The sequence below is a fragment of the Triturus cristatus genome, chromosome 3_1 (genome assembly GCF_964204655.1).
Source record: "Triturus cristatus chromosome 3_1, aTriCri1.1, whole genome shotgun sequence".
Taxonomy (NCBI): domain Eukaryota; kingdom Metazoa; phylum Chordata; class Amphibia; order Caudata; family Salamandridae; genus Triturus; species Triturus cristatus.
Genome location: NC_140583.1, coordinates 970537529 through 970559608, shown reverse-complemented (window position 1 = coordinate 970559608; position 22080 = coordinate 970537529). Strand labels below are relative to the sequence as shown.

The window sequence follows — 22080 nt, the reverse complement described above, 5'->3', positions numbered from 1 at the left end:
TTCAGAAGCATTTGAAACAGTTGGCTCAAACTTAGATAAGACGTGCCAAATAGGATGGTCATTAAAAGTATCTCCGAATGCCAACTGGGGTTTGCAGCCATTAATCGTTATGAACTTGTATACTTTGGAAATATAAAAGCACTGCAATTTTGATATTTCACACTTAGTGAGAATTTTCTGATTGTGTACCACTAAATCTTGTAATCTAGTTGTGGAATAAACATAGAATGAAAAAAGGTTTTGAAAGCTGCTTTTGCTTTTAAGGAACTATTAAAGAGTCTTAAATCAGACTTTTTTGGAGACAGGTATTTTTGAAAGGTTATCAAATATAAACTCACTGTTCATGTCACGTAAAAGAATACTGTCAACCTAGCAGTAAAGCCAAAAATAGTATGGCAGCCAGTGCAAAACCTCATTCAAAAGTGAACAAGTAGAAATAATTAAGTGAAAATATTGGAGCTTTGTTGCTCCGAATGAGTTGTGAGAAACTTTTCATTATCAAAACACACATAATTTAACTTATGTAAGTCTAATAAAGGATACATTTCTAAAGAATGCACAGAGAAGGAATTCTGAGGAGAAGTTAAAATTTAAAGTATCTGTTTTCTAATGGTTAGTTTTATAACGTCCAAGTTCATAAAAAATGATAAAAACTTTGACAGCATTTATTAAATTTACCTTATTACATTTTACGGTTAGGAGGTTTTAAGAATAATACCACGTCACCCACATAAAGTTTCAGTTTTTATATGTTTCATATTGGGAGAGCTATATTCTTATTTTCACAAAGAGCCACTGGTAGGGGCTCACTAAATAACGGAAATAGGACAGGGGATAGCGAACATCCATGCCTTGTGCCGCAATTTACCTTAAAGGATTCACTTTCTTCTAAATGTAACAATACATTAGTGTGGGTACCCATTTACAAATTGCATAATACATTTGTAAGCTGGGATGGAAAACCAAATGTCCTTAGAATCGAAAAGAGGCTTTCCAAGCTCACACGGTGATCTGCTTTATCCGCATCGTGAAGCATAGTTACAGCTAAGTTTTTCTTATAAGTAAAAAGATCTACTCCACAATTAAAAACCTAGTATTAGCATACAACTGACTACCAGAAAGAAAACCACTTTGATTTTATGGATTAATGAATCTGCTATTTTGTTGATTCTGTTTGCCAATAATTTAGCAATTATCGTAATAATCTATATTCTGTAGAGTTATCGGATGGCATGAATGACGGCCTGCTGTTTTTTCCTGGCATTAAAAAGCTTACAATTGTTCCTTTGTCATTGGATAGTGATATTTTATCACTTTTTAAAATGAGATTTGCTAGTCTAATTAAATATTAAGTAAAAAATCTCTTTAAAGGTTTTTAATCATCTTTACCACATGCTTTTCCACTATACATATTGTGAATCATCTTTAACATTTCCTGTTTGAATAGAGTAACTACTTGGGACCTGATTACTACTGTAGATGTTCTTTTAGTGATCTCAACATGGGCTTTGACCCTGAGATTAAGAGTCTAAAGTTCTACAAAAGAGATCGCTGGGTTCATTATCTAAACTAAAGAGGGCCATTCAGACCCTGGTAGACAGTTCTCCAAGGGGGTGGAGGCCATGGACTCCACTCCCCTGGTACTGGACTCTCAGTCCAATTTACAGATCTCTGCCTGCCTGGCAGAGATATCTATGATGTGAAGGGAGCCACAATGGCTATTGTCACAGCACTGCAGGATTGTCTAGTGGGAGCGATGTTTGACACACTTATTCTGAAAACATTTTGGTTTAGAGAAAAGGATCTCCTAAAACAAGTTAATTTTCTCAAAACAAATAAAAATACTCCACATGTGTGAGGTTTTCTCTCTGTCGGCGCCATTCTACATTTTCCATGGTCATGCCTGGCATGGAAAAATCAGTGACAGGTGATAGCCATTATACTATGCCCTGTAGGCTCTGTGGTGAATGGACACCAGGGTCAGAGGTTACGGATGGTGGAGCCGGCTGCAAGTACAGCAATCTTTAAGATCTGCTAAGTATTGGGATTACTGTGCCTGATTACGGGTTTAGCAGACAGGGTTACACCCTCTCAAACGTGACAGGTATCCCATCCGCTGTATTACAATTCCATTATATCGTATGGAACTGGTAATAGAGCGGGCGGGATATCCATCACGTTTTTGACAGAGTATCCCATCCACCAAACTTGTAATCAAGTCCTAAATCTTTTTACCCAATGAAACATCCATATTCGGTCGTCGATTCTATTACCTTATGTGAGTCAATGCTCAACTTTTTCAAGAATTTCTGCCAGCCTTCACAAACTGTTTTTGGTTTTTAGGTTCCGCAGTTGGCATTGCTGTTCTTTGTGAAGAAAGACAGTAGCTTAAGCCCCTATGTCGTCCACGGTTCATTAGTTGAAATTATAAAACATAATTATTTTCCTTCAGCATTCTTACAAATTGTTCTTCGGCCTACTTCAGAAAGCTTATATTGTAAAGAAACTAAAAGAAATAGGACCATTCAATCATAAACATTTCCCTCCAATGGAAGGAAGAAAGACTGTGCTGACCTCAGTATGGGATTCGGAAGTAGTTAGAAATGCATTTTATTGTGGTCACAATCAACCTTCTGTAAACCAGTGAGTAACAATATTATTCAAATAGTTTGATCAAACATCAATTACAAATATGTCTACTGGAGTCCACTCCCTTCTGAAAATTAAGTACCGGTTCAAAGGGAGCTTGAAATCTCTACTTTGTACACAAGTCTATTTCTTTTAATAATCAAGGAATTCATTTCTAGGTCCAGGGGAGCCACACACTTGCTATATTTTAACTATTACTTCCGACAGTGTAACCGTGTTCCATTCAAACATATTGCATGTACATGTTTCCTATGTTAACACACTGAATATCAGCCACAGATCCTGCTCCCTAGGAGCTATGTTAAAAACTCCAGTCCAGTCTTGTATAGCATCTATTAGAAAGATCTGAGGTTTACCCACAGATAGAGGATAAATACATGACAATATTTTAAGAAATCCAGCTTACTTTCATTAATCTTCTAGATACAAATTACCACCACCCAAAGGTGGTATTGAGAAGTGTAAAGATACACTACCTTTAACAGCAAGATTTGAAAAGTGACAGAGAATGCGCTCCCAAGATCTGTGGGCAGGAGCCTCATGATAACACTAATATTGCAGAAAATGCATAATATATAAAAATTTACAAATGGTCTTAACAATGAGAGACAATAAAAGAGCTGAGAAGAATCAGTCAACAGGTCAACATATTGTGAGATTTGCGATGGAGAATCATGAGTGAATGAGAGAGGTTGGAGGATAATGAGGAATGAACCCCAGTCCAGCATTTGATTTACCTTTCTTCTCACCATTGACTAGAGGCATAGAAATGGTGACTTCCTAGGAGAGAAGCAACATGAGAATCCATAAAACAAAAGTGGAGACAGTGAATTTACAATGTTACGCTACAATATGAATAACAATATAAAAATGTGTCAATGCCAATTCTAGTTCTGGCTTTAGATTTGATGTATCTGTACCTGAGACAGACATGTGTGGCCATGGATTCCCTATATCAGTCCTCTATGCCTGGGAGGAACAGGCTCTGGATTATCAGTATCTATACAGAAACGCATCTGGGGTGGTCAGTTTCACTGGGCCTGGGACTCCCTGTACTATAGCTAGCATGCATGTGAGGGCCAAGCTTGCATGGACCTGGGTTTCCTGTGTCTGTATGGAAGCAAAACTGGCCGGTCACGCTCATGTGGGCCTGGGTTCCTGTATCTGTATGATAAAATGCCTGTATGGGACAGTCTGGTTGGGGGCTGTATGTCCCATGCTTGTGTGACATAATTCCTGGGAGACAGTCTGACCGGACCCTGGATCTCTTTTATTTGTAGACAGCTTGTATAGAGGAAAGAAACACACTGACTGTCACCAGTACTCCCAATACAATGTAGATAGCTCACTTGGGGGTGGTCAGGCTTACTGTCCCCTAGATTTCCTGAATCTAAGATAGCGTGTATACTAGAAAGGGCCGGTAGCTAGCTGTCATTTAGAACCTAAGCTTTCTTTCAATTCACTGAGTTGGTTTATTGCCTTTTTAGTCCTCCCTTTTTCGGCAATAAGAACTGTCTTAAAGCATGGGTGTGAACAAAACGCTTACCTGTGGTTTGGTAGACTGTGGCAGCTCGGGTTCAGGAACAACCTTGTCAGAGGCCCTGCAGTGGAGAAGGATGTGAGAATTTTTACCAATGCAGCACTAAGACTGTCTCACACATGCATGTTCACTCATACATTCTTGATTAAAACCACATATGCAATGGACACCCACTCAGACTCCCTCAAACTTATGCAGCCTTGCCCACACATACCACACCCTCATAGCCATGCATTTGCCCGTGCAACATGTCACTTGAATGATGTATAGTGACCCATCCAGACACACTCTCATACATGTATCCATAGGTGCTGGATTAGTGGGGCTAGATTATAGCGACCTGGGGGACAAATCCTAGTAATTATCTGTGTATCTGAGGCAAAGGTCTCTGCATTGAGAAAGAAGAGGAGAAATCTAGGTGCAGGACACATAGGGCCCAATTACAATGTCAGTGGAAAGCCATCCGACAGCTAGTCGGAGGCTTTCTGCTCGACATCTATGCTATTATAATACTGTTGGAACTGGCAGGGGATTCCGCTCCGCTTCCGACGAGCTCACAGAGCCCGTCAGGGCAGCTTTGCCGTCGGGATTATGATGTCACTTTGCAACCTGCCTTTTCATGGCAGTCCACCCGCCATGAAAGGACAGGTGGAAAGTGACTTTGGGGGCCACTAGCAGGGTCCCCTTGCCCCCTGGCCCTCCGCTAAGTGGTCAAGGGGGCACCTATGGTGCCTCACTAAGCATCCCTGCATCGTGTGGCAGGCACTGCATGGTGTCTGCCACACAGTGCAAGGATGTTTAAAAACATACATTTTTTAATTTTAGCTTTTGCTGCGGGCCTTTTCCGCCCGCCACACCATCTTCAATTGTAAAATGGATGTTTCCAAATACAGCGGGTGGAACCGCCGACCTATGGCTGGGCAGTTCCATTCCGCTATGATGTCGGTCGGGCGCTCGTCCACCATCATCATAATTAGGCCCATAGTGCAGAGGGAATTAGTGCAATCAAAATAATGGGCCGACTACACAGCTGTTGGGTAGTAAAATACTGTAAAAATCAGGGTTCAGAGAGGCCCCCTGGCCACACAGCCCTGGCGTCACTGCACCATGGATTGCTTTGCCCCTTAGCTGAATAAGAATAAAGAACGCCCTTTTACCTGGGCTTCAACTCTCTTGAAAGAACTTGGAAAGATGTTAGAAGTATTAGCAAATCTGCAGGCTAAAGTGGAAACACTTACGTGGCAGCAACTGAATATAAATTGCCACTTATCGGAGCAATAACATGATGACTTTGAATCAACCCTCTCAAAACTTAAAAATACCCTTTGCTCGTTAATAACACACCCTTTTAAATATATTGGTCAAGCTTGCCTTACAGGGTGGACTGAAAACCAAAACCAGTCCTTGCAAAAATATTCAAACCATCCCGCCAGACTACAGGAGGTCATGACTAGAATGGGGCCACAAGAGTATGCTGGGTCATGGCAGCCCATCCTGCTCTGGAAGCAATCACCTACACTGCAGTCTAGGAAATGACAGTCCAGCCATTACCTCCTCTTTATTCTGAAATGCAATCACTTTGCGTCAGGTAAAAGAAGGCCCAGGTGAAATTTTAATTAGTTGACATATTCTCCTGTAATTTCCGCCATTTCTTGTTATGCTCATTACACAAAACGCCTAAAATTTCGCCATTAGGCCAGGATGTGTAATAAGTCCACTGTTCAGCAAAAATTCCTAACACAGGAGCAAGGGAACAATGTGAACAAACAGAAACGCAAGTGGCTGCTGTTCGTCTGCTAACAAGTGCTAAAGTGCAAGTGTGCTCACTCCCCTAAACATGGTTTGACTGGCTTACAACTGAGTGGCATACTTAATTTACTTATAAGTCCTTTATAAAGTGGAATACGATATACCAAGGGACTGTAAATTAAATGCTACCAATAGGCCTGCAAAACAACAAGGTTATCGATGGAGTGCTTTAATTAATCTCAGCCACTGGCAATTGCTTAGGCCGCAACTGAATCCATCGTTTTTTGCACACCATGTCACCTCAGTTTGGACCCACTCATACGCAGTCAGTATTGACCCTACCATTCATGGGAACAGTCCAGACTGGACTGCCAGATGATGCCCTCCCTGAACCAGAAAACAAACAACCTAGTTAGGGCTCTTCAGCCAGGTATAGCTTAATACCAGTGGCACAGTGAGCCCAGGACCCACATCTGGGCATGCCTGGGGCAGTAGGGGCGTCAAATGAAAAAACAACAAGATGATGGATAGAATACTTGAATTAACCAGAAGGCCTACAGCAGTAATTGTGTGCCACCCGCACCTTTTAAACATGTCCCAGGCCTGCCCATGCAGCCTGAATGCAGTTTTAAACTGCCACGTTGAGCTGGCATTTAAAAGCCCCTTGTCAAGCTTTAAACTCCCCTTTTATTACATATAAGGAGCCCTAATGGAGGTCCTAGGTAGCCCATAGGGCAGGGTGCTGTGTAATTGAAAATGTGGACATGTACTTTTAATTTTTACATGTCCTGGTAATGAAGAACACCTACATTCATTTTTCACTACTGCTGGGCCTACCCCTCCCATAGGATAGCATTGGGGATCCCTTATTACATTTAATAAGTTGTAATTCTTAGATGGGAGCATGTAGCTATGTCATGTGTGTTATCTATGAAATTGTAATGATAAACCCTCCTTAATGGCAAAGTCGGAATTTTCGTTACAATTATGAAAATGCTACTTTTAGAAAGTTGGCATGTTCTTGCCTTTTGTGTCGCAACCTGTCCTGGGTCACATGGCTAGGTGTAGTTGACAGTTAGACTTTGTGAATTCCTCCAAGACAGTCAGAAATAGAGGTATTAGATGTGCCTCAATGGGTCATCTGCTGGCAGGATGGAGCTGAGGACAGCCTCACTTGCAACTGAATAGCCTTCACACAAAGGGCCTAACGACCCCAGATTGTCACTGCAGCCATCTTGGAGCCAAGGCAGGGGAGTATGGAAATTCCGTGCACTTCAAAGAACCTTTCCAGAAGGTTCTCCCACATTCCAGAAGACAGGTACCAGGGTATAAAAATAGGACCTTCAGAACCACTTTTCAGTTTGCTACTGGACCTGTGGAAGGACTCTCAGAGGACTGCCAGCTGCTGTGACCTGCTGCTGTACCATGAAGGACTGCCTTGGTGTCTAGAGCTTGCCTTGAATGCTTAGAGGCCAGCCCTGCTGTTGAGTCCTGCATCTTCACCTGAACCCAGGACTATTACAGTGACCCCAAGGTATAGTTTGCTGGCCTCCTGTACAGAGTCACAAAGACACAAAAGGCTTCCACCATCTTGAACCCTCACCTGAACCCACCCTGAGCAATTCCTGAACCTCCAAGAGGTGTCACACCAGTCCTGGACCCTTGGTTGTGGTGCTAAAGATGCCCAGATGGCAAAATCCCAAAACAGGGACTTAAAACAATATTAGACAAAAACTGTTCTGAGAACCAGAGGAGACTGGGACCAACCTGCTCGTCTATCTGTCTGAGGTGCATCACCGATTGGATTGACTTTGTGACTTGTCCCGCTACATCTTCTCCACAGCAGCAAATCCTTTTATTTGTATTTATTTATTTGAGTTTCATATAGCGCTTGCTCGACCTGAGGGTATCAGAGCTCTTTACAGGTTATGCGAATACATAAATACGTTTATAAAAGGTACAAAAGGAACTCTTAATGGTAAAAGTCACAAGACAGGACAGCACTAAATGGCTATATTCAAACACAGGGTATATGGAGGAGAAAGGCAAAAAATGTAATAAAAGCGAATGAGCAAGTCACAATGCTGCAATTGAGCAATTGAGCAAGTAATGTGACCATCAAAGGGGTGAACGTAGAACAGTTTGTGTGCCTGTGGAGGTAGCTGTTGAGGAGTAGAGATTTTAGTTCACGTTTGAATGAGGGGAAGGAAGGGTTTCAGATGAGATATCTTTTCAGCTGTCCTCCACTAAAGGGGTATCCAACCTTTTGGAACTATCTTCGCCTACAGCCCTCTGCCTTGTCCTGCTGGATATCTTCGACGTACATTTTGGCGACTAAATTCAAACATAGCAATCTTCACTGCAGATTTAACCCAAGGCCATCCAACGTCACCTCCTCTGACACCTCCTGCAGCCTTGCCCTGCAGAAATGTAGTTTCTCAGACACTTTTTCTCAGAATTTCTTCTAAGTCCGAAGGTAAGCACTGACCGGGCTCAATCCACTTTTGGTATCCAAACCATGCTCTATTGCGGTCTGCCTTATTTTGTGACTTTGACCCAGTCTCGCGGTTGCTACTTTGATCTTTTATGGTGCTAGTTTTTACTAAAAACTTTAAAAACTCATGACTCCGAATCTACTGATTGGATTTTGGGCATTTTGGTTTCAAATAATGTATTAAAATGTATTCTATTTTACTAAATTGGTCTTGTGTTTTGTTTTCACTTTATTACTGTTTGTGTGCTGCATAAATACTTTACACATTACCGTTAAGTCAAACTGCTTTTTCTGCCAAACTGCCCAGGGTTAAGCAAAGGCTAATTGAGTGACTTTTTGTGGTTCTGCTACAAGGAATTGTGGCTGATGCTTGATCAGGGCTCACACCCCAGTCAACCAACAACCCAATTTCTCACATTTTCCCAAAATGTCACATAATTATGCAAACTTCACACACCCCTAAAAAGCTGACCTAATTCAAATGATTCCTTTTTAGGTCTTGCCTGAGCCAGCGCATGCACTGCTCTGGCGAGACATTTAGTTAGTGGACTTTAAAAAGCCTACCACAGCTTTTTGTGTGGCATACTGCTTGCGGTTACGTGCACAGGCACGAGCAGAGGCGCCATCTGGCTTTCCTCTCGCTCTCCCACGCGTGCCTGCCTCGCTCCGCCTCTCTGTCTTGCTCGCCCCTCCCCCACCACAGAGCGTGTCTCGCGGCCGCGCCTCTTGTGTTTTGCAGTTTTATTTAACTTATTTAATTAATACATACCACGAGCTGCTTTCACTTCAGCGACTTCAGCGAGGGACTAGCTCTCATGACCCACGCTCCTGTGTTTCTTCCACCACCATTATTTATCTGAGTGGCACTGAATTAGGGGGTCTCAACTGCTCGCTGGTTTCACTATACTTGCATTGTCTTTACTTGCATTTTCTTAAGTGGTCACGGCAGAGCTATGTGTAACGAGTAGATCAAAGCCTCTGATCCATTCAACCTACAGTGCGCTAAGTCTTAAAATGGTGGTGGATGGTTTCGGCCTCAGCCCCACTGGGGTGAACAGCTCTGCTGTCCCCTCCACTACCCCGTTACCTCCATCCCTCGTGCATTTCATATGGCGCTGGGTAAGGCTACCTACACCACTTACTGTTTGCACCTTCGCAACCCGGGACCGGAGGAGCTCAGACCTCCCCCACCACCCAGTCACTGAATGCTCACTGTGTCGTCTTGATGCCACTGCACGTTTTCACCCATAATGAGGCCTAATTTGTTTGTGTTTTTTTAAAATTACAAATTGAATGTTTTGTCAGAGATCAATTTGTTTTGGCGATTTTTAGACCTACAGTACATTATGGTTCCTTCGCATTCCACAAAAATATGGGCTCAAATAATTTTCAGCTTGCATTAGATTCATATTTTACTTATAGTCCTTCTACCCAATCTGCATACGAACTCCAGTAGATCCAAGTGTACCAACATGTGTTGCTATCAGACTCAACTAAAAAAGTGTTGCTGCTTCCAGAAATCTCTGGGGCTCCGGGGATTCACTCTGCACACAGCAGAGCTCATGCTCGAGTACTTCCCTGCAAGAATGACATCTAGCCTTCTTGAGTGAGAGCTCAAACTGAACTCCAAATGTATGAGTGTCACTTTCAATTGAGTAAGGGTTGTGTTCTCTAGGTCCACCTGAGCTCAAAACATGCAAGGCCTTTCTGCATATGTTTATCAGATAACCCATTGACTTTGGACACATCATAGCTTGTTTTTTCCTACTAGAAACCACTTTATTGGTACCAATTGCTTCAGTAGAGGTGAACCAGGACTACAATTCCCAGAATGCATAATAATGCAGCTCCAGTCTGGATCACCCTTCATGTCCCCGACCCAAGTCTCCAATCAGAGGGATCTTGGGAATGTCGGTACAATAAATCTAGCGAGGATGAAAGGAGCAATCAAGAAAAGGAAAAGAAGCATGTGTTCCGAATAGCTTGTGGGAGATACAGTCCATGCACTCAGACAGATAATAGAGGAACATCGCACATCTGGTATGTACTTTCTGTTCTGCTATGGTCTTTCTATTGTCATAGGGGCATTAAGGATGAGACATGTATTCCTATCGTTCTTATTTGTCCCCAAATGCCCTTGGCTCCTCACAGCCTATGGTCCCTTTCTTCTGTGTCTCCTCTTCTCCACGTACCCTACTCTCTCGCCCACCCCATGTGGCCTCTGGTGCTCATGTGCTGCTCCCACCACCTTCCTCATGAGCCCTCTTATCATCCTTCTGCCTTCCTCTCCAGGTGTCTTCTAGTCCAAGTACACCACTCTCTATCCCCCTCTTTCCTCCTTTGACCCCATATTGTACTCTCACTTGGTTCCCTATGTGCACTCTGATCTTCACATTCTAAGCTCTCTTCCCCCTGCACGCGGATCTGGTCCTTCAGCCACATTCCCTCCTCCCTCTTTCTCCAAGGCCTCTTCTCTTCCCACCTGCTCTCTGCCTATGTCTTTAGCCCTCAATTGATTCCCAAACTCCTTTTTAGGTCTCGGGACCATCCGGTCTACCGAAGGCAGAACCGGAAGTCCGGAGATTTAATGTTTTGGAGAAGAGGGGCTTGAACCCGCCCCTCTTCTCCCCTTTTCTGATTATCTCCTCCAGCCAATGGCAAGAGGAGAACACGCCCCCGAATCCGAAAGCGCCGCTGCCCTTCTCCGAGGCATTTCTGCTTCGCCTCGGAGAAAGGCAGTGGTGTGCTTGTCCTCTCCCCTTGCTGTCGGCTCCCGTGTTCGCTTTATGAAGACGTGCATCTGTTAAGTCTATTGCACCCCCTCCCACTCCACCGTTGATTCTCCCAGCCTCAGGCATGTCAAATCTGCACAATCCACGGACACATATTTCGCTCGAAAGATATATTAAGAAAGTCAAACAACTCAGTAAAAGAAGGCTCGGGAAACAATGACCTAAAGGGGACGTTCAGGAAACAGAACATGAAATACTACTGTGCACAGTTCACCGAGACTAGTATTCCTCAAATGCAAAAAGGCAAACAACTTGGAATAAGAAGGCTCGGGAAACAATGACGTAAAGGGGTTTGTTAAGTATTATGTGTGTACTCGAGGCGTCAGAGAAAATCGTGCAACAAGTGATCAAGGTTTATGAAAGTATTGGCTGCGGAGAAGAGTCAAGAAAGGACAATAGAAAAAAGATACAGGCAGTGAAGGGTTAAGGACAGTGAGTACAGCGGTGCCTTGTAGAGATTGTGCTGCGGTCTAGGAAGAGTCTGCGGAACAGGAAATAACTCTCTGAAACATGATTGCGCATGCGCGGTGCTGCTGGGCTGAGACCAGTCCATTATTTGTGGGGGGAGGTGGGAGCTGCATGCGGGGGGCAGTAGAGTGAATCCAGGGTTTACGCCATCCTTCACTCGTGTAATTCATCGTGTAGTTCTTGTTAATCAGGCGCATTGAGTGCAGTTCTTGAAATAATGTACCTGTTCCTTGGTGATTGCTTCCTTATATGTGCAAGTTCTGAGTCGGCCCAGGAGTGTCTGAGCGCCTCAATGTGTTGTGCGAGAAACTGTGATGAGCTAGGAATGTCCCATCTTGCATGTCTGCTGAGGCATTTGCCCTGTGTCGATAAACAATGACGCCTTAAAGCTAACGAACGTCGACCTATAAATAAAATACGAGCTCAATACATGAGTGTCGTGGATATCCACAGTGCATATTGTGTACATATCCCACATATTTGGACAGTTGAGTATGGTGGCCGGTTAGCTCAGTTGGTTAGAGCGTGGTGCTAATAACGCCAAGGTTGCGGGTTCGATCCCCGTACTGGCCATAATCCTTTAGAATTCATGAAATACAAAAACCACGCGGACTGTACAGGAAGATAAAGGTAGCGCCTAACAGTACCAGTACTGTTTATTCTGGTAAATACTAGTGTGATGTTCTTGCTGATTGACAATGGTTGAACCAGTGTATACTGTATGCTGCTAGTGCCATGTAATATTTGCAGGTATCACGACTCTAAATCAGGGTGGAACTGGGACAGAAAATATGCCCGAGCACCAAAATCAAGATGGACTCTTAGTGAATTTTAAAGCTGAAAAAGAGGTCCATGTGTGCAAATTATGGCAATTTTGAACTTGTAAGAGCACGCCGCATAAGTGTTTTGCAAGCAGTGGAAAACTGCATGGATTTGAGCTTGCTGAAGGCAATATTTGATTTAATAGAGAAACCAACAGTACAAACCGGTCAAACCGGTCATAAACCGGCCCACAAACTGACCTGTTAAACCGGCCCTTCGGGCACTGCCGGATTGCCCTGCAGGCCAGTCGGACACTGGCGAACCCTCTCTGTAACACAGCCTCCATGTTTTCGTGGGATGCTGTTTTTTTGTATTTCACTTCTTTATTGCATTTTAAAAATAATAATCAAGCAACGATCAAATAAACAAATATTTGCATAAGTGTCAAATATCAACATGAAAGTGCACCTTTTGAAGCGCTGTTTAAATCAGAGTTAACATTTGTTCTCTGGTGAGGAAGTTGCGAGGCGCATAGTGTCTTTTCATCTTTGCAGATGGAGACAAGGTATCAAAGGAAACATTAAACATTTAAAACACTTTTGTATCTTTGTGAGTTCATCCGGGCTTTACAGATACAGGATGTGGCTGTGACCTCTGTGCTGCACAGGTGGGGCAGGGGGGGCCACGAGAGGTGTAGGAAGGGCACACGGCTTACGTACGTAGACAGTATATGTGTCTTAAATATGTGGGAGGCCTTTGTATCCATGCACTCCTGTTTACGTTTTGTACATTGAGGGATGTATATCACTTACTCCATTGGTGTATCGTGTTCATACTCTAATAAATGCATACTACATGAATTACAGATATGTATGTGTGCAGATAGACGCTTTTCATGAGCCTTGTAATTTTTCCATTTCTGTATCTGGTCTTCTGTGTTCTCCTTTTTAGGTCTCGGGACCATCCGGTCTGCCGAAGGCAGAACCGGAAGTCCAGAGATTTAATGTTTTGGAGAAGAGGGGCTTGAACCCGCCCCTCTTCTCCCCTCTTCTCCATTGGCAGGCCTCTTGAATGCTGGCCAGCCATTGGAGAAGAGGTTTGTCTCTCCGAACAGGCCCCGTCCTTTTCGGATTCGGGGGCGTGTTTTTTGCTACTTTTCTGATTATCTCCTCCAGCCAATGGCAAGAGGAGAACACGCACCCTAATCCGAAAGCGCCGCTGCTTTTCTCCGAGGCATTTCTGCTTCGCCTCGGAGAAAGGCAGTGGTGTGCTTGTCCTCTCCCCTTGCTGTCGGCTCCCGTGTTCACTTTATGAAGACGTGCATCTGTTAAAAGTCTATTGCACCCCCCCCCCCACTCCCCCTTGATTCTCCCGGCCTCAGGCATGTCAAATCTGCCCGGAGACGATAAGCTTCTCTGTGCTCGAGGATCTGCTTGGTAAAAGCTGCAGTCTCTTGGGCAGAACTAACAAGCTGAATCAGGGAGTGACGACGGACTGGGTTTTTGACACTTCAACTCTTTAGATTCCGAGCGAAAAGTTCAGAGTGACTTGAAGCCAAAGCTGTGATCACGAAGTGAGATTTGATTTTTGAGCAGCTCTAGTTTCTCTGCTGCCTCAAAGAGCGCGTGTTTTCTCAAACTGCAGCACGCAATGCAACCGGACTGACAAATACCTGCTAATTCCAAACACAACTGGAAAACACATTTGTTAAATGAAAGAAAATGACACACACTGTTAAAAATACATTCCCTGCATAGACTAGAGAGATTACAACTAAATTGGATCCGACACGAATGCAGAACCGAGCTACTTACGCGCAGTAGTTTGATTCTGACAAAGATTAGCCATCTGCAATCTGTCTGTTCCATCTGGAAATATTTTGACAAGCTCTGTTCTTTCAGTGGATGAGGCTTCGTTTACTTTTCCTCCCTCTCAAGTCCCAGCGTTGTGGTTTTTAAAAAGTTCAAAGATAACAGACTCTTTAAATACATATCTTGCTTTCTAGAGCACTAGTAGTTATTTGTTTTTTATTTGATTACGATAACCATTAACCCACTAACCTTCGAACAAAAATTAGCCACTGCTCCTTCTCTCGCCTCCAATGGACCTGCCAGTACTACAGCGAGTAAGCTGAAAGTACAAATAAACGCAGTTGTATATGAAATTCCGTTCCCTCACCAAGAAGATACAGGTTTGCGGGGCAGTGAGGTAGATAGAAACCTCCATACTTGGACCCCCTTCTACTGACTTGCAAGTTGTGTCTGCAGGTCGGATTGCTTCCCTCGCTCCGGTTACCAGCAGGACCCTCCCCGGGGCCGTCTGTCTGCTCACAGGACATGTCTCTGGTCGGCGGAAAGGCTCTGCTTGGCCTCTGCCTCCTCTCCCTGCTCACCACTCTCCCCCCGCCAGGACGAGGGGTGCCGGTGAAAGACCCCGGGAGTAACACCGCCAGGCGGGGGAGCAACCGCTTTCCAGAGGTAAGTCAATGATATGTTCCCATTTCCAGACGACGTGCCATGCTAGCATCATCTGTTATAACTATAAAACATTTCCCCTAACCTTCCGTGTGACCTCAGGCAGGTCGGTTTCACCACCATTGAATTCCGGCGGGATCGAGAAAGTAAAGCGGGGATGCCTACTTTACAGGGGCGTATCTATCTGCAGCAGGCGCAGTGGCACCTAGGTCTATAGGGCATGCTTAACCTTGATTGTTCTGTTTTATTTTGCTTGCATGTAAAAAAAAAAGACGCGTGCCCCCTTGCTACGCTCTGCTAATTCGCACATTTTAGACTTAACAGAATGGACATTTTACGCAGTGTAAGTGTGATTTTTGGTTATATCTGTGTGTGTTCATTTTTTTGAATTCACGTGGTATGTATGAGGCTGGCTCCAGATCAGAAAAAACACTTGAGCAATTTGGAGTTGCACTACGAGGCCTTTTAGCACAGTCGGCTGAGTGCAGAAGGCACTATTCTTATTTGGCACAAATAGCGCACTATCGGCCATTTGTGTGGCATCGCAGCGCATTCGAGGGTGACGTTTCAAAGAGTTGAGGTTTCCGTGACACGTTGTGGTTCCTACTGTCATCAGCGCAGTGCTACGCACAGTCGAGTAGTATAAAATGATGCCCCCTGCAGAATGTGACGAGGGGCCACCGAGTCTCCCATAACTGACAGATATTCATTCATCTTGGGCTGAAAGGGGGGCCCCTGGAGGCACCCCACCCTTCCGCCGCTGCAGGGGCTTGTGGTACGCCCCTGGCTGTGCAGTACGTGCCTGTGTGTACGCACTGTCTTGTGATACCCTGTGGCATGGCTTTCCTTTCCATGCCGCGTGGTGCAGTTCTATGGGTAAATCCAGTATTCAGGGAATATGTACAGTACACAAAGTTATGTAGCGCTGCTCTATTTGAAGTGGTCTGCAGCGCTGTGCTGTGGTGTTTTTTTACTACAAGGGAAGTGTAGTGTAATACGGCCGGAGACTGGTGTTTTATTTCGTGAGTGTACCAGTACTGTTTTGTGAGTGTGTGTGTGTGTTGGGGGGGGGGGAGGAGGTAGCTAGGGGTCGGGCAGAAGAGTGATGATTGGATAGGTGTACTAGGGTTGCGAGTGCTGTTCGTAAAGTCAAGGGGAAAAAGCCATATATATCTAATGTGTCGTCGCCGAGCAACGAACGTGTAGGTACACCAAGCCCGAGCTGGTTTGAATCGCAGTAGTGGCGCCTCTGCCTCTCATCCTCCCGGCCATTAGCAGACCTCTGTGGTTCTGTCCAGAAACATCTACCTATGGCGCCTAAGAGTACATTTTCACTGTGTGTTGTTGTATTTCACAAATTGTAACCAGGGTGGTGAAGGGCTACGTCACCTTCACATGACGCGAGAGCTCTGACGTGAAGTACAAACCTGCGTGGGAACTGGGGTGTGGCACGGTGGCGTCAGTTTCTTCTTCCTGCTGTGTGACATCTGGTTTGTTTCTTCTTCCTGCTGTGTGACATCTGGTTTGTGAGTGTTGTCTCTAACAGCCCCCTGTAAGGCGTGCTCCCCCGCTGGTTTATGTTTTTTGGGGGGAGCGGGTGGCGCAGGCCGCGCGAGGGATGTTTCTTGTGGCTCAAAGCATGCTGCCGGGGGGCAGTGTGTGGGTTGCTCTGTGTGAGTGGCTCTGTGGTTGGCTCTGCAAATGCAATAGGTCTCGCATTTGAGAGTGATTAAGCTTTTGACATTGTAAATAACAATGCCGTTTCTTTAAATGTTTTAAAAACAAAAACATAAACAAAAATAATGTCATGAGCAATGCCAATAGCTCTAACTTTAACAATGCCGAGACCGTTGCATTGTAAATGCTTGTTAGGTCTTGCCACAGACAGCTTTAGCTGTATGTTGTTAAAGACCATTTATTTCAAATATATTAAAATATACACATGCAGAGGGCTGTGTGCCAGCCCTTGCTCTTAATTAGAGGACTTTCTTGTCTAGTTCGTATTGGATTGTTTTTCAATGGCTGTCCTCTGCATTCTTAGTTTGTCCTGTCTCTGGAGCATTCCGTTTCTGCCATGTTTTGATCTGATTACTTATGACCTTCCACTGCTTACATGCAGGGAAATAATTTTTTCTTTAAACACTCCAATGTGAGTGCATCTTTTTTTTAGCTCTCTCCACCACTCCACTGTGTGTTCTTTGCACTCGCCCACAAACTGTGCTCTCCGTGCTAGTTTCTTATTCCAAGTCCACTTGCTTCCCTCATCCCTCGCCGCCCATCTCTGTTTTTTAAACGCCCCTTACCCCAATCCGTTGCGGACATGCTCTTAACTGTTTATGCCACCAGCATTGCTCCTCCACACTTTCCATTTTTTAATTTAATTTAATAAACTGTTTGGCCAAGCATTTGCTATGAAATAGGTCTCGAATTTGACTTATTTTGCGCTTTTGGCATTGTAAATTAAAAACCTGCAATAATAAAAGGCATTGTCATTTACAATACCAATAGGTCAAACCTTTGAAAATGTGAGACCTATTGCATTGCAAATGCTTGTTGGAGATGCGTGCGAGAGGAGCTAGCAATACTGCCAGTACCAAATCGGAAGTTGATTTTAGCCTGGAGGAGGATTAGAAAAAAGCACTATTAGGACCTTTGGGTGGCAAGCTAATCCGGACTTTTGCGTTAACTGGCAGCACGAATAATGGGTTGTCCCTGAGATTCTCTCTAGATCCATTTGAGTGTTTACAAACTTAAATTGATGGTCGCTCCCAATATTTAGTATTTGTCCTGATGATGACCTAATGAATTAACAAGGTCAAAACATTGTCGACGACTTCCTTTGGCAAATTAAGAGGAAGCATATATTGTGTTGCGTTCCTGTAATTTGACTGACGTGTTTTTATGTTACTTTTTCCTCTGCCATTGTCTTTTGTTTACACTTGAATCTATATCTTTCATTTCTGTATGTCTTGTGTAACTCTGTGAGCACCAGTTGAATACTGTAATATTTTTTGTGTTCTATGAATATTTTTCAATGACAAACGTCTTTCCGATAACTGTTGTGGGTACTTTATTTTATCTTCTGTAATTTTTTCCTCTATTCATTTTCCTATTTTAGTTGTATGTCTTGTGCTAGGAATATTTTTTTTGTTTAAAATTATTCCCTGAACCATTGTTGCTGCTATAACACTGACTCATAATAGGGCAAAGATACATGAAACGTTATAATATTTAATCTACTTTCGAAAAATTAAACGCTTTTTATCAAATGTCAACGTTTGATAATATGCAATATATTTCTTGTGTTACTGTACTTGTCACACAATCAAGAGGTGGCTTTTTGAGCACCGGTAGACAAAGAACATATTCAGGAACTGCACTCCAGCCCTTTGGAGCAGTCTCCTTTGTGCATAGATACGACATGATGCATCATCAATTAAATTGTTCTGATTGAATCCATAGATTAACCATGATATTCTAAGAGAACAAAGCATGTTGAAGCAATCATTACATTCTTTACTGCAGGGTTTATTGCATAGCATGTATCACTGAATATGTATAAGCGCATTCATTTCTTTTTTTTATGTAGGCTCATGCAGTGCTCCTAAGGTTCACAGTTCAAGAAATTGATAGGAACGTGTGGTATCTATTTGAACAGATATTTGGATGTTACAGATAAATTTACATGCATATACAATAAATATCTAAATTTGAACCTCGGCTTTTGGTGGAAAATAAACTTATTCCCAATCAAGGGAATGGTGCATACGGCTGAGGCATTACTTCCTGTGACAATATGATATCATAATCATTGGCTACTGAATAGGATTAATAATTCAGTCTATTTTTAGGGCTTGTTCCCCGTTGTACAACTTCAAGGTAGGATGGGTGTGTTCCCAGAAATGGCTGATCGTCGCTGGATAAAATAAACACATTTGAGGTTTATTCATGATTCAGGGACCTGGGGAAGACACTTGGCCTCGATGGAGCCCCTGTGACGAGGTACTGGTCCCACCAATAACTGTGTCACGTGCATACATACCTCACAGCTGCCAAGTTGGCTCTCGACATTCCTGATATCCTCAGGCTTCCGAGGTGTTTTAGACAACAAGAAGTTGCACTTGAAACTTGCAGGTTTGTGTTTTTTAGCTCAGAAATGCAAACGTGCGCTTGGCCAAAGTGCCAGGGGTGGATAAAGGCATCGCAACTGAAATGTGTTCACTTGGCATGAACGTTGCCTGCGCACAAACTTACACCAATACACTATCATAACAGTAGGCCTCATTTATGAAAAGTGTTGCATCGCTGCGACAAAACAGCGATGCAACACTTTTCACTGCGCCCTCCTTGTAACACCATGGATGCGCCGTATCTACTGTATGGCGCTCCATGTCGCAAGGATTGACAGATGCGTCAGGAATCCTGACATATCTGTAGGCGCAAAACTCACGCATTGCTGGAGTTGTGTTGTAAGCATGACGCAACTCCAGCAATGCATGGGGGAGGCCTATAACTATTGCACTGCGTCACCCTTATGCCTGCGATCGGACGGGGGTAAGGTTTTGACACAGTGGGGCCTAGAGGTTGCTCAGTGAAATCTGATAGATTTCACTGCGCCACTTCTATGAGGCTTTCTTGCAGGGGAACGGCCATCCTGCATACATTATACCTGACGCAGGTATAATGTGGCGCAGGAATTTACAAAGTTACGCATCTGCCGAGATGCGTCACTTTGTAAATATGGCGCAACGTGGCACATTATTTATGTCACCGCTGCATCACAAAGTGGTGCAACGGCAGCTTAAAAGTGTCACAAGGGGCTCATAAATAAGCCCTAATGAGTTTTCACTTGTACTAACAATAGGAAACAAGAATTGATCAAGTCCGAGCAGACAAAACACAAAAGGATAAAAAGCCAGGGCCCGCTATTAGCCATTGTTCAGAACTGGCATGGGACTTTCTCAATCGCATAGATTGGTCAATGCGAAAGGAGAATGAGACAAGCAGGGCACAACCCCATAGAATTCTTTGGGTTACATGTGAACAAAAAAAAAAAATCAAAGCGTGACTGGATTCCAAGGGCCTGGATTTGATTTCTCTGTCACAAGCAGGGACAAAGGAGACCTTCTGGCCTATCTAGTCTAAACAGAGTTAAACATCCAAGATTGACCACGTGACTCTACCCACACTCACACACACATGCGCCTCCAACCCCCTACATGAATTGCTCCTTGTCACTTTCAGAACCAGTGATATTATTTTTCTAAATTTAACGCGAATCCATGTATCTACATAAGAAGTGAGATTATTTAAGTGGGCCATGCCAGGAGTCAAACCTGAAAATTACACACACATATTTGAAGCAGGCTCCAAATCTATCTTATCCAGCTAACTCCTTACCTGGGCTCCAGTTTGTCCGGTGGCTGGTCCACCGATTCATCTGCAGGCGCGGATACCTCTGCAGGCCACGGACCTTTCTCCCGCTCACCTGCAAGAGCACAGAGCAGAACACAATAACTGTGTTGTCAGAAAACCATTTGTGGACATAGCCAGTTAGTTGTGCAGGGCTATAGGGAGTTGATACATATTAGAAAAGGGTTTAATGTATTTTGATCGTATTCATATTACTTATTTTGCTCCCTCTATTACTCACGTTCATTGCACTCCATTGTCATTATTTACCTATTTTTCTCCCTTGCATTTATGTAATGGTGAATGATTACTTGTACGAAGTATTGTTATTATTACCTTAATAATGTTCTCAATAAACCTATTCTTGAACTTAAAAAAAAGAAAAGGGTTTCAGGAAATTACTTTCAGACACATTCATATAGAGCCGTGGAAGTTACATACACCACGGTAGAGATTTACAGGGAGTTCCAGGCGTGCAGGGCTGCAGAAGTTACATAAGCAGATACAGGTATGCAGCGAGATATATATATATACACACAGTGGTATAGGATTCCAGGAGGGCCCAAACAGAATTCAAGAAAATCTGTCCTTTACTCCGAGGGCCTAAGCTCTACCTATTTAGGTGAGTCTTCAACTATTCCATTTGTTGGAGCTGCGTTGAGGCGTGCTAGTGGAGATGAGGATTTTGTTCCATATCCTGGATGCATAGATGGGAAAAACAAATGATGGACGGAATGCTGACAATGCAAACATTCTCCTCCAGTCAAAAGATCTGGGTTAAATCCATCGTTCTTTTGCTCACCATGCCACCCCAGTTTAGACCCAGCCATATGTAGGATGGGAAAAGCCAGCAGTCTTGTTTTTTCTTCTTTTACCCTTCTTAGTCTGCATTCTAATGGTGTCCAGGTTGCACTTGAGCCGAGATCCACCAGAGATGGTGAGCTTGCTGGAATAGCTTTGTAAATGATGCAGCTGTTTTGGAAATGGTGCGGGCCAGGAAGAGTAGCCTATTGAGTTCCATCAGAATGGGAGTAATGTGATCATATTTCTTCAGGCCCTGGATGAGACTACGTGCTATGGCATGTAGGATGTCCCTATGGGGTACCAATGTTAAGTAAGAAAGGCTATGGAGAAGGGAATTACCACTATCCACATGTGGGAGTAGGAGAGTTTGAAAAGCAGTTGTGAAGTCGTTTGCTGGAAGAAATGGCTTCTCTTTCTTTAGATCAGAGAGCTGGTACCACGGGGCATGGTTTGAGCCAACCAAACTGGCGGACGCGATCCTCTAACGCTCTGTCCATCAGCCCTTCTATCATCCGGCCGGTGTCTCAGCGGGGGATATCCCTGATGAGAGCCTTTACCCAGTTTGCACCCTACATCACGCCTGCCAGGCCCCTAAATCCGTTCCGGGGACTCCCGGGAGCAAGAGAATCCCGGACTGTTGAAGGCACCCAGAAGAGCCCTTGGAGGGCCATGTGAAGGGTTGGGAACTAGCAACCATTCCATGACTGCAACCATCCGCCTCGTGGCGGAACACAACTCCACTGCAGCTGCAGAGGGCAACTCGGAGCCTCACCTCAGCTGCATGGTTAGATCCCAGCAATAACCGGGGAGAGGATGTAGCCTTACGGCTAGGGCGGTTGACCTCGAAGCTGGGGAACCGGGTTCGAGTCTCGGCAACGACGCTCAACATCCTGTGATTCTGGGCAAATCACTTAATCTCCCCGTGCCCAACAAAAA

At 44.1% G+C, this 22080-nt stretch overlaps 1 protein-coding gene across 3 annotated transcripts in view; it reads right to left on the bottom strand.

Moving 5' to 3' along the window:
- SYTL1 (synaptotagmin like 1) overlaps nucleotides 1-22080 on the bottom strand; it is a 329086-nt gene that overhangs the window by 75220 nt on the left and 231786 nt on the right. For all 3 annotated transcript variants that reach the window (XM_085645622.1, XM_085645621.1, XM_085645623.1), the window contains exons 4-6: nucleotides 20329-20416; nucleotides 4196-4250; nucleotides 3387-3429 (exon numbers count right to left, since the gene is read on the bottom strand). In XM_085645622.1, coding sequence (XP_085501748.1) covers nucleotides 3387-3429; nucleotides 4196-4250; nucleotides 20329-20416 — 186 coding nt within the window. The remainder of the gene's footprint in view (nucleotides 1-3386; nucleotides 3430-4195; nucleotides 4251-20328; nucleotides 20417-22080) is intronic.